This window comes from Oreochromis niloticus, linkage group LG20, assembly GCF_001858045.2.
Source record: "Oreochromis niloticus isolate F11D_XX linkage group LG20, O_niloticus_UMD_NMBU, whole genome shotgun sequence".
Classification (NCBI taxonomy): Eukaryota; Metazoa; Chordata; class Actinopteri; order Cichliformes; family Cichlidae; genus Oreochromis; species Oreochromis niloticus.
In genome coordinates, this window is record NC_031984.2 from 24,626,567 (window position 1) to 24,639,455 (window position 12,889).

Here is a 12,889-nt window from a genome sequence, read left to right on the forward strand (position 1 = left end):
GCCTTCCTGGTCAGTTTACTCATTCTGTTGGTGTCGCCAGCTCCCCCAGCAGAACAAAGTCCACTGTGCTCGTCACATCTACGTGATGAACATCTCCATGATGTCTCTTCACATATTGGAGCATCTCAGCTTCCTTTGGAAACTGAGATCTGTGTTGATCTTCTCTTCAGCTGTTCAAGTGGACTCACAGGTACCTGTAGTCCTCCACCACATCAGCATCTTGTTCCAGGATAAGCACGGGTTGTGTAGCTGGAGCTTTTTTCTTTTCTTTTCGCATCACAAAAACACCAAAAAACAAATATTAACAAAATCTTTTTAAAGGAGATTTAAAGACAAAGACGAGATAAGCAACTGGTCATTTTTGGGGGGTTTTAACTCCAAAGACACTAAAACCTAAAATATCCAGGTTTTGTATTCATTCAACAAAGTTTAACTAAAGAGAAAATCAATTTGCCGTGTCACTGGTCTTTTGTAGTCTTGAAAAATGGTGCCTGTTTATCAGACCTCAATGATTTTTCCTTTAAAGTACAACTATTATTCTGGATATAGCACATTAGCTACATAGCGGCAAATATTTACATAATAATCAGTGGCTGTATACAGTCATTGTGACATTATGACAATCATTATGAGATCAGAAGGGGAAATACATAATAAAAGATATGCTTTTAAAAGATATGCTCCAGGTTGTAAAGAAAGAATGGGCTATACAGCGTTGATAGCAGGTGTTATAGCCAAATTTACCTATGCTTTATATCAATTGTCTAAATTTGACAAGAAGAAAATGTTCAAACAAACTCCCACTGCCACTCAAAAGGAAAATCTGATGAAACATTACCTGAGACTAGCAGGGCTAGAAAATCTGATGAAAGATTACCTGAGACTAGCAGGGTTAGAAAATCTGATGAAAGATTACCTGAGACTAGCAGGGCTAGAAAATCTGATGAAAGATTACCTGAGACTAGCAGGGTTAGAAACAGATACCTATCCCTGCCAACCTTCCTAAGAGGCAAAAGAAACACACTTCAGAATGATAAATTATATTTAATTGCAATGATTTTCTAAGACAGCAATTTAACATTAAATATTTCCTGTTTATTCTGTCAAACACATAGTGAAACATTGGACCACATTCTTTATGGGTGTGTTCATTTTGGTATTTGTTTACTTTCAAAGGTTCACGTCAGAAAATGAAAATTCCTTAGTCAGGATTGCAACAAAGTGAAATATGGCCTGATAATGTAGAGCATGCTGTTTATAATTTTTTTAATTTGTTTTGTAAGTTTATTTTTACTGTATTATTTAATTGTATTCAAGTTGATTTTCTTTCCTTTTTTCTGGTACTATTCTCGCTGATATTCTCAGTCCTTTTTTTACTTAAATATTATTTTCTATCGTAATGTTATAATGACTAGTTTGTTGTTGATAAATGAAGGTTTAATTTTTTACTATTATAACTGTAAAAAATGAACTATATAAAAACGACAACGTGCATATTTAGCACCAATTTATTATTTCTGAGTCACGATCTTGAACGTTCCCTAAAAAATGCCAATGCGCAAGCGCAGAAAGGGGTGTCACCACGAGCACGTCAGGATTTGGCGACTTCACGCTTGCGCACTGTAGTCATACGCTGATGCAAGAAATTTTGGGCGAAGCGGTGTGGGACTGATCGAGGAAGAAAGAAGAGGCATTTTTATTTCACTGTTCAGCACGCAAACATGTCAGGAGACGAGGTAAGGCACTCCGAGTCAGACGCTGTTTAATCTGTGTAGGTGTGAAGAACTGTTGGACGGAATTCGTTGAGTTTCAGGCGCACATCGGTGCTGAGGATGACTTTGGGCCTCGACTCTGCTGCTCCCTCCCTTTCTGTCCGCAGTAGCGCTCACATGGCTGCTGCAGTCGGGCTAGCACGGCCCGAGCCAGCCGGAATATCAAGAAAATCATCAATTATATTGATATACAGCTATTTATCGGAGCATATACGTTATTTATTCTGAGCGTGGCTCATCAATCCAAGCTGTCGCAGCTTCCGCCGGACTCTCAGAGAAGAGTGGAAGCTAGCAATGTAGCCTTAGCTTCCCGTTACCAGAGCTGCGGAGCTAACTGTTAACGTTTTCTGCTGGAGACAAAAAGCTTTCTGTACCTCGGTTTGTCCTTAAGGACGGCTCCTGTGGCTGTAAAATAAAACCAAAATACCAGAATCACCGCTGCTTAATGTTAATAGTACGACATTTTTATTTTTATTATTATTTTTCTAACTGAATGGGGGCAGTCTGTGCAATATGTTAGTTAAAAATTCTGGAGGGTTGCTTTACCTCAAGCCGTTTTATTAAGAAACCTACAGCAGTAGGTAGTTTTCTTAATAGTGTACTGACACGCTCAGTGTGTCACTCAGTGTACACTGAATCAACTCAAGAGTCCAGCCTCTGTCTGTAAAGATGATATGCAGCATTTTGTTATCTGTTGTTTTCTTTGTTCAGTCCTTGATATGACTTCGTGTTACTTCTTTTGGCCTATAATGGAAAAAATAGCGTCTTTCCACAGTCCAGTTTTCATAACTGAAAACAAAACTAAATTTCACAAGCAAAAAATTTTCACACTAACTCCCACAGCCACTCAAAAGGAAAATCTGATGAAACAGTCAACGTTATGTATATTTAAAGCAACCATAAAGTGTCTGTACTAAATGAAGCTTGACAGCATTTCAATATTTATTTTAATGTTATTTTTTTATTCACTCTTTTTCAGATGATTTTCGATCCCAACATGACTAAGAAGAAAAAGAAGAAGAAGAAGCCCTTCATGCTGGAGGAGGACGGAGGAGAAGGGACAGGAGGAGAAGAAGCTAAGGAGGTGGAGACAAAGGAGGCAGAACCAGAGGCTGGAGATGACAAAGAGGTGGATCTAGATGAAGATGAAGGCAGGAAGAAAGGTTAGACTTTAGATCTATTTAAGGTGCGGTATCAGTTCACAACTATGTTGTGTAGAGTTAAGAGCTCAAAGGGTTTTTTGTTTTTTTTCCAGAGACGTCGGATGACTTGAACGACCTAAACTTCTTCAACCAGAAGAAAAAGAAGAAGAAACCCAAGAAAGTGTTTGAAAATGATATCGAGGAGGGATTGAAGGTCAGCCATTGATAAACATTTTCTGATTTTGCATTACTTTTAACTTTTTGCTTCTACTGATTTGGATTGGCTTACCAATAACTTTCACATGCTGAGTTTCACTTTTCACTTGTCCAAACCAGGAGCTGAAAATTGAAGGCGAGCAGACGGAAGCTATGGAGGAGGACAACCTGGATGTGAATTTCCTTACCAAAAAGAAGAAGCCAAAAAAAGTAGATTTCGATGATAGTGAGACCGCTGAGAAAGATGACGGTACGATGAAATCGCATGGTTTTGAAACTTAGGAACCGAAACAAGGGACAGGGATCTTTGACCCATAATGTAATTTTTCTTTTTTTTCTCCCAGCACCGGATGATGATGATGGCAAGAACGGTGATGGGATCTCCTTCAGCTCTTCCACAGGACCAGCCTGGGCTGGTTCGGAAAGAGACTACACCTACGACGAGGTAGGATGATACGTGAAATGAGAGAGTTAGAAACAATTCTGGAAAGGCAGAAAAAGAGCTGTCACAGTTGTTTGTGAAGTTATTTCCTGTAAAGTGGGATAAATATTAGACTGTTTTTGGTTGTTTTGTACTGTGTGAGGCTGTGTACGCATAGACATAATAGACTGTTGTATTTTTCTCTCTCTCATTAATAAATGTCCTGATGTTAAGACCTTAGCCCATTTGGTTTTGTGAGCCCCATCCCCACAGATTTTTTTAAACTGGAATTACTTTGCAAACAGTTTCTGCCTGAATAGAGCCAGTGTCCACTAACTTAGTGCTTTTATCTACATTTATGTTGAAGTTGTATTGAGTTTTGCACTGAATATTTAACGGCATTAAATGTACTTTTTGAATAGAGTTGTTAAAATCCCCCACTTATTGTTCTATGAGGAAATGAGTGAAACGGTTTGTAAAATTATAAAGGTGGATTTACCAGTTTGAGAACAGGGTTTATAAACAGCACAGATTTACACACTGCTTACCTTTTTATTTATTTTTTTTATTCTCAGCTGATCCCAGAGGGCTCTGAACTTCTGTCCTTTTATATTCTGTATTGAAAACTTTATGAACATAGACAAAAAAAACAAAGTCACAGTATTGTCTCTGTTCCAGCTCCTGAACAGAGTCTTCAACATAATGAGGGAGAAGAACCCCGACATGGTGGCTGGGGAGAAGAGGAAGTTTGTGATGAAGCCTCCCCAGGTGGTCCGAGTGGGAACCAAGAAAACCTCCTTTGTCAATTTCACAGACATCTGCAAACTGTGAGCCTCGTGTAGCTTTTTATATTTACTGACAGATGCATCTCAGTGACACTTGTAGTATGTGTGATTCACAAACTGATATTTTTATGTTTTTTTCATGCGATTAATCACAGGTTGCATCGTCAGCCTAAACATCTCCTCGCTTTTCTATTGGCTGAGCTGGGAACGAGGTACGCTTTTTGTATTTTAAGTGGTGTCAGTTCTCAAGCTAAGTTTGTGGCACGTTTTGTTTTTGTGTGTTCACTTTAAGTAAAAGTTTAATTTGCGTTTTTCTCTGTTAACAGCGGCTCCATTGACGGAAATAACCAGCTTGTGATCAAAGGCAGATTTCAACAGAAACAGATAGAAAATGTGTTGAGAAGATATATCAGTAAGTAGGAATGACATGTTCTTTACAGTGAAGTTACATTGATGGGGTAAAATTAAACCGTCCCTGCTTGTGAACAGTAATGTTGAGTGGACTGTTCTCACCCCTGCAGAGGAATATGTGACGTGTCACACCTGCCGCTCACCGGAGACCATCCTGCAGAAGGACACTCGTCTCTATTTCCTGCAGTGTGAGACGTGCCACTCCCGCTGCTCCGTTGCCAGCATCAAGACCGGTTTCCAGGCTGTGACGGGCAAGAGGGCGCAGCTCCGCGCCAAAGCTAACTAAAGGCCATTAAAACTGGGCTCCCCCCACCTCTTCTCACGGTCCGATCTTTCCCCATCAGAAGGGCCGAAGCTGGGGTCGGGCGCCCGCTTGATCTGCTAAAAGGACTCTCTGAATCGAACTGCGGGAGGGTTTGGCTGTCATTTTGGTTGTGTCACGGCCTGACCTGACAGGGAGTGAGAGTGTCTAAAGATGACAGATAGGGTTCAGGCACCTGTTAAACAACAGATGTTTGACACATACACTGCTGAAAGCATTTGATTTGTTTGGTTGGTGGACCCTCCAGCTCTTAGGGGTTTTTTTTTTTTGTTTGTTTGTTTTTTTTCTGTTTCCTATTTGCTGTGATTCTTGATTCCTCCAAAAAAAACCTTGATTTAACACAGCTTGAAGTTTACTTTTTGTTTATTTTCTCCCACTTTACATGCACCAGACATTAATATTTCTTCAGATTAGCCAAATTGTAGATAAGGTAAGTTCATCTACAGTAACAGAGCCTAGGAATAGTTTTTTTTCTTGAACTCAACTAAAGGGTGTGTTCATGTTTCTGCTCTTGTCCTAAATGATAATACAAAAAACTGTCAGTCTAGGATTTTCTACTCAAGCTTATAGAGACAAATCAGTCACGGGGCTGGAGTACATACAGGAACATGTCACTGAAACTAGTGTGTGAGGCTCCTAACACAGGACCTGCTTTTGATCATTTTGTAGCAGGAGACACAAAACCAGAAGACTTGGGGGCTGATGAAGGGGAGAGCAACATTAAGAGTACTCTAATAAAGGAGGCTGTTTATGAGACGAGTAGAAATTATTATTATACAGTATGTTTGTGAGTGCTTTTGTGGCACTGATGAGCAGTTTGTGTACTTATTTGATTAGAAAATTTTGTCAGCCACTTGAGGTTTGATGAAGTCAATTTGAAAATAAAGATTCAATTTTTCTCTTTTTTTTTCTCTCTCCGATGAGCAGGATTCATGAGCTAACGCCAGTCACTAAAATAATAAAGTAATAATAAACAACTTCTGAGCAGGCACCTCAGATCGTCTCCTCCTTCAGGTTCCTATTTTGCAGTGTGGTTAAAGAAATTTACACCAGAGTCTATCAATAAGTATCAATCTTAATTGTTTTGAGAGGAATGTGAATATAAAGGTCTCGCTGGAATCATTTTAAAACCTGGTTTTTACAAAAATAAAATATTCTACTCTCTCTCTCCACTACTTTCTCTGCTTGCATTAATGACAGTGCCTGTTTAGTAATTGTCAGTCATGGTAATGACGTTATGATGTTTTCACTCTGTCGCAATGGAAAAAGGTCGTAATGATCAGTGAACGGCTTTGGCTCTCGTCATTATGCCCCCCTCGCTTCACCCGTTTATAGATATGGCCATTTTTTTCGAGTCCCATTAAAATATTTAAGTCTTATTTGTGTGACTTGCTCAGATGTGATTGACGGTCCTTGTGAGGCCCACGGTTTGCTGTAATGATACAAACACAGACCCACAAGGTTAAAACATGAGCAGCTGATAACCATGGTAACTGGAGACAATGTCCTTGAGATCGGTAATAACATGTCGAGTTGCAGATTTATTTGGAACCTGACTGCAGGATAATATGGAAACTGGGTGCCATTGTTAGGTTTCCTCTGCAGGCCCAAATGTCACTATATCATTATATAATAGTTGTTGTTTTTTTAGCTGTGCTTAAACTACCAGTATGCAGGCGAACACATCAATCACTGATTTATAAGTCACATAAATCTGTCATAACCAGCCAGACTTAAGCACATAGCCTATCAGATAAGTACTCATTAATCTCCACCACTTGCCATATTATAAATGTGTTTCAACAATTTTATACAGCCAAACCATGGATGTTTAAGTTAAATTCACAAACTTTGCACTTATACTATTTGGAGTCAGAATATGGATGCTATAGATATAGTTCGCCAATTTATCCAATAGTTATCAAACCATTGAGGCTATGCTGTCTCAGTTCTGCTTCACTTTGTACAACTCAGACTTTCAATCAGTGCAACTCCAGGTGATGTCGCCTAAAGAAATACTCTGATTCTGCAGCAGCTGGATGTTTAAGTGATGAGGAGGAAATAGGCATTCAGAGCAAAAGTTAATGAATTTGTGGAGTGGTCATTGAGGAAGTATCCACTTCTGAATGTGAATAAGACCAAAGAAGTTGGTGACTGACTTTCAGAAGGACACGAACCGTGTGTATTCTGGGACAGACTGCTGATGTGGTGGAGGACTATGACTACCTGGGTAACCACATGAAAGGCCAGCACAGAGGCTTTAAACAGAAATTATAAATGATAGAGATAATCCGTCACGCAGCTGTGGGCCATATGCATCAGAAATGGTAATACCAACGGAGTGAATAAACTGAAGGCTGGTTCTGTGATTGGCTGCTAACGGGAATTTTTAAAGTCAACTTTATTGCAATAGAGACTTTACTATTCCAACAATTTACTGTTTAGATGTATGTTTTTTTAACTACCTAGTTTTTGTGACTGGAGGTGTTTTCTTTTTCTTTGTTTTTTTTTTCCTTTTTTGAATTAGTTAAGATGATCTCTGTATGTACCCAATGCAAACTACAGTTACAAAATGCCTCTAGTTGGAAATGACTGGGGTAGATTTTACATAGGATTTAACTAGTATTTTCCTCTCCTGTGCGTACTGTCTGCGGTTTTGTGTGATAAACGGTAGCTTTTAATTTGAAGTTCTGTTCCGGAAATTGATCATCGTTAGCTTCACGCTTATTGGCTGGATTTGGCGAAACAGCCGACCGGTTGCTGGCGCAGAGCTAACGGTAGTAGCATTCAGCAATTTCGGAGCAGTGGAAAGGAACAGTCGAGAACCACTGTAGGCGAACCACAATGCCTCGAGTTTATATCGGACGACTAAGCTATCATGTCCGCGAAAAAGATATTCAGCGTTTTTTCAGCGGCTATGGGAAGCTAATGGAGATTGATTTAAAAAACGGGTAAGTTTTCGGCGGAATTTTGTAAGCGAGAGTCCAACTAGCATGTCGTAGCTAGCATTAAAGCTAGCCATTCATGCGAACGACGCACGGACTCGCGGGGCATTTCACTCTTACGCAGATATATATATATATATATGTGTTTATATTTTTTTACAAGTTAAGTTTGATTCTAAAGGACAATATGTCGATGTCTGACATTTAGCATTGTCCTTGTAAATCTAAAAGGTTTTGTTTCTTTAACTTCATTCATGCACGTTTAGCAAATGTCGCGTGGCCAACATGGCGTCCTTATACTGTGCACGTCGCTGTGCTAACGTATGCTAACGCTAATTAGCTAGTTGATTCGTGGAAGTAAACGGGAACGCATTGCTTAAACTAATTTCATGTGGTTTTTAGTATTTCATACTCATGCATTTAAACCCTTTCTTTTTGCAGGTATGGATTCGTGGAGTTCGAAGATAATAGGGACGCCGACGACGCCGTTTACGAGCTAAACGGGAAGGAGCTGTGTGGGGAGCGGGTGATCGTCGAGCATGCCCGGGGCCCGCGACGAGACCGAGATGGCTACGGTGGGGGTTACTGGGGTGGTGGGCGCAGTAAGTGCAGTCTATTACAAGATACCCTCTCTTCCCCTTCCCCTTGGGGTGAGGTGTCGACGTGGACTGCACAGACAGCTGTTTGAATGATTCATGGTGACGCTAATTTTAACAGACTTGCCGCATAGGTTTACAGATACTCAGCTGGCCCTCGATCAGGTTTTTCCAGCTACCCCTCATGGGTTATAGCCAGCCGCGTGGGTAGCTCTTTAAGGCGCAGGTTGCATGCAGAGTTGTAGGACTGTCAGTAGAGCTATTGTTCATGTTGTCCATTATATCATGCAGTAACTTCATCACATGCAACCATGATTTATCTTCATTCTTATAAATCAGGGAGTCCAGTTTGGTTTGATATCACCCTGCTGAACAGTTCTCAGTCTGTCACCCAAGGGGTAGTGACCTGCAGGTTTTTGCTCCTCCATAGTGATTATCATCACGAGCTACATGCTATTTGATACTGCTTTATTTGATTGCAAGGGGCAACAATCTGCGAGATTTAAAGAGCAGTTTTGAGTCTAGAGTTTAGTGTTGTTAAATAACATAGTTTTCTTATCATACATTGTAAAATTCACTTGAACCATAACTGTCATTTGGGTGAGCCATGTGAAGGTGTCCTTTCTTTTTTGCACCAGAGGGGGAAAAAACAAGCTGAACACAAATCACGACATGCATAGCTACCTAGTTAGTGTAGTCATTAGGAGTAGACTAACATTTTCATGTGAAATGTGTTTTAACTTTGGTCTATATATATATAAATATATTTTTTTTTATATTCAACATTAACAAAAGTCCTTGATGTTTCAATTTGAAAGAGTCCAGTTGCGGGCTGAGGCTGAGAGTCCATTGAGGCTAAAGATGACTGGCTAAGATGACTGCCTGTCCCGTTTGGCCTTGGCTTTCACCTTACAATGTGTGTGTGACCTTTGCCCCCCCTTGATCCTTGGCTGACCTAACCGGAAGCCATGATGACAGCAGCCTTTTGCCAATAGACCAGGGGTGATGGTGAGGATTGCCATTGGTTTTTATGTTGACAGCAAACATAAGTGGATCGGCACCTTTACAGACCTTACAATCTAAAGAAATGTTGTAAGTTCAAAACTGGAAAAAAAGAATTTCAGACTGACATCCGGTTAAATAAAAAGATACCAATTTTCAAAAGATTGGTGTGTTTTTTAACACCGTAATCAATTTGAACAGTGTCCCTGACTGCAGCCTTTGTGGATGCCTCCTTTCTGTTTGTGTTACAGGATACAGAGGTCTTGAAAGAACATCACTGTCCATTTGTTTTATGCAGCTATAGCATCACAGAGTGATGTACTGGAGTAAGACAGATGCTGATTTGTGTTTTTTGTATTGCCGGAAACAGATGCAGTGGTGTTCTTTGCAGCAGAAAACAGCTTCCAAATGCTGAAAAATACAAACTTTAAAGAGCCCATGCAGTTGCTTGTAGAGCACTTAACTGAAGCTGTTTGAAAATGAGATCAAAGAAACCCCTTTGACTGTTAGTACAAATTTAAAACCCCCCAAGGACAATAATCTGGAAACTCACTGCCTTGAGTGCATTTGATAGCCCAGAGCAGTAGTACTTTGAATCTTGTTTGGTTTAGTGGTTTCTAACTATTTGTGTGTGCTGTTGTTTTTTTTAAAGGTAGCGGTTACAGCAGCCGCAGCCGCTCTGGCAGGGACAAATATGGGCCGCCAGTCCGCACAGAGTACCGCCTCATTGTCGAGAACTTATCCAGCCGCTGTAGTTGGCAGGACCTCAAGGTAAATATTTGAAAATAAGAGAGGGGAATCTTCAGATAAAGGGAAAATGTATTGTATAAGTGCTTGGTTTGAAATCAATACTCGGCACCTCATCCTCTTCCCGTCCACCAGGACTTCATGCGTCAGGCAGGAGAGGTGACCTATGCAGATGCCCACAAGGAACGCACTAATGAGGGAGTGATTGAGTTCCGGACGTATTCCGACATGAAGAGGGCTCTGGACAAGCTGGATGGTACTGACATCAACGGGCGGAAAATTCGCCTGGTGGAGGATCGTCCTCGCAGACGTCGGTCTTACTCTGGCAGCCGCTCCAGGTGAGCAAATTTCTTACTGCTGACTGCTTTTTAAGATGAGCCTTCCTTTTGTACATTTTGTTGCTCAAAGATTTTGTTTATTTAACAAGAAACTGATGTAATTTTTTCTGAATCATGCTCTGTCATCTTCAGATCTCGCAGTCGTCGGCGCTCCCGCAGCAGGAGAAGCAGGAGCAGGAGCTCAAAGAGTCGCTCCAGATCCCACTCGAGGTTAGGATCAATGTAATCTTGGAACAGTAACATAGAGATATGAATTAAATTATTGGTATTGATAAGTTCTTTGTTCAGTATGACATTTTGTCCAGGACATTGCTGTCATGTAAGGTGGGGCTGTACTGAGCTTTGCTTCTGTTCCTACAGGTCTCGTTCCCGCAGCAATAAGAGACGGCATCATTCCCGCTCCAGGTCTGAGAGAAAGTCTCGCTCCAAGTCAGGAGAACGCAAATCACGTTCTCGCACTCGCAGGTCTCGTTCTAGATCCAACAGATCCAACAAATCCAAATCTCGTTCACGCTCTCGCAAATCTCGGTCTCGCTCAGCCGAGCACAAGTCCAAGTCTCGTTCAAAGAGCCGCTCTAAGGTAAAGTCGGAGAGGGATTCTCGTAGCCGATCAAAGGAACGGTCTGCTGAGAAGAAGTCCCGCAGCCGCTCACCCTCTCCAGTAGAGAATGGAAAAGAAGAGCATGTGGCCAAATCTGCCTCTCGCTCCCCGTCTCCACAGGAGGAAGAGTGCCGATCCCAGTCCAGAGAAAAGCGCTCAGCCTCTCGCTCCAAGTCTCGCTCCAAGTCCCGATCCAAGTCTCCCTCCAAGTCCCGTTCAAAGTCCCGTTCAAAGTCCCGCTCCAGGTCTCGCTCACGGTCTAGATCAGCTTCTCAGGATTAGTGGGTGTAGAGAGGGGAGAGGTTTTCTTATTGTTTAGCTTGATCATTATGCTGTACATACTGAGCAATGTTTAATAACTGGTTTATGCTTCTGAGGCCCCCCCCTTCAAATGTACATTTGTCTTTTAACTTGTTAAAGCAGGAGTTTATTAGACCATCAACCACAATACAGCCAATGCTTTTTGGACTTGTTTCAGATTATCTGCTCCCTAAAAAAATAAAAAAAAATAAAATAAAATTTAGAATTTTGGATTAATGAAAATAATGGGTGCTGGGCTATACAACTATAGCCTGAGGAAGTTAATGTCTCTGTAACTGGTGCCTGATTTGGTAAAGTTTAGGTTTCTTACTGTTCTGCTTTCATTTAAAGTTGTTTGTTTGGTCAGTGAATATTAAGTTGTCTAAATGTTCTTTTATTCAGTTTGCAGCAGTTTGTTTTGGTTGTTAGTCTGACAGTTTGCTGTCCTTGTCTCCAGGCCTCTTATGTCTGAAGCATCCATCTTTGCTTGGTAATTATTTTGTGTTGTACTCATTCAGCTCGCATGATTGTTGAAGAGTAGGCTCCAGGACTGGAGCATTTGAGTTGTTGACCTGCGCATTCAGTCGCGTTCTTCGACGAATCAGTTTGTCTTCGTGTTAAACAATGAGTATTCAGGATGTAAGAGCTTGTAGTGCAGAGCTGCTTAATTTAAAGCTAATGAGGGTTTGGACTTACGTTTGAATAACTTGCATTGTAGATGGATTATTTTAACTACTTGTACATAGAGTAATCAGCACAAAGCAATTGGTCCCTTTCATCTTTTTGTAGCTTTTTGGGGGGAGGAGGTTTGTAACATTAAGCAGGTGATCTATTAAGGGCCTTTATTTTAGTTTTTGATTTTCAGTTTGACTAGAGACTCCTTTGCATTGTCCTGTTTTTCCTCAGATTCTTCCATTGCGCCGATTGCTTCCCTGGTAATGTTGTTTTCCCTCCCCAGCTTCAGAACAGACTGAAGGGTTTTGGACAGCCTTATTTAAAGTGTGCAGCTAGCACTGTTTTTGTACTGGAAAGGTCCATGTGTTCAGATCTCCTGTGAGTCTGTAAACATCAGACTCGCTGAATGCAGCCACACTCTCCATCTTGTGGAACTGACTTTTTTTCACCCCCCCCTAACATCTGAGATCCAATGGGGGAAAAAGTCCTTTTTTATGCTATGTTCAATAAAAGATCTTCATTAAAAAAATAAACTTGGTGCCTGACGTTGTTTTGTCTGGATTATGAAAACCTTGACTGCAGTATTGACATGACCTATATCCTGCTAATTATATAA

At 40.8% G+C, this 12,889-nt stretch overlaps 2 protein-coding genes across 3 annotated transcripts; both read left to right on the forward strand.

Moving 5' to 3' along the window:
- The first annotated feature begins 1,578 nt into the window (after positions 1-1,578).
- On the forward strand, positions 1,579-6,241 carry eif2s2 (eukaryotic translation initiation factor 2, subunit 2 beta). Its single transcript, XM_003444762.5, has 9 exons — positions 1,579-1,736; positions 2,752-2,935; positions 3,028-3,128; positions 3,251-3,380; positions 3,475-3,575; positions 4,230-4,378; positions 4,492-4,548; positions 4,663-4,748; positions 4,858-6,241. The coding sequence occupies exons 1-9, from the start codon at positions 1,722-1,724 to the stop codon at positions 5,031-5,033; spliced, it is 999 nt and encodes a 332-aa protein (XP_003444810.1). The 5' UTR covers positions 1,579-1,721; the 3' UTR covers positions 5,034-6,241.
- Positions 6,242-7,802: 1,561 nt separating this feature from the next.
- Positions 7,803-12,597, forward strand: LOC100690823 (serine/arginine-rich splicing factor 6). Of its 2 annotated transcripts, none has more exons than XM_005478319.4 (6): positions 7,803-8,020; positions 8,456-8,616; positions 10,265-10,383; positions 10,495-10,697; positions 10,830-10,907; positions 11,058-12,597. In XM_005478319.4, the coding sequence occupies exons 1-6, from the start codon at positions 7,914-7,916 to the stop codon at positions 11,578-11,580; spliced, it is 1,191 nt and encodes a 396-aa protein (XP_005478376.1). In that variant the 5' UTR covers positions 7,803-7,913; the 3' UTR covers positions 11,581-12,597. The 2 variants fall into 2 exon arrangements, with proteins under 2 accessions (XP_005478376.1, XP_005478377.1); XM_005478320.4 differs by having other exon boundaries at positions 7,804-8,020; positions 8,456-8,589.
- Positions 12,598-12,889: the final 292 nt, after the last annotated feature.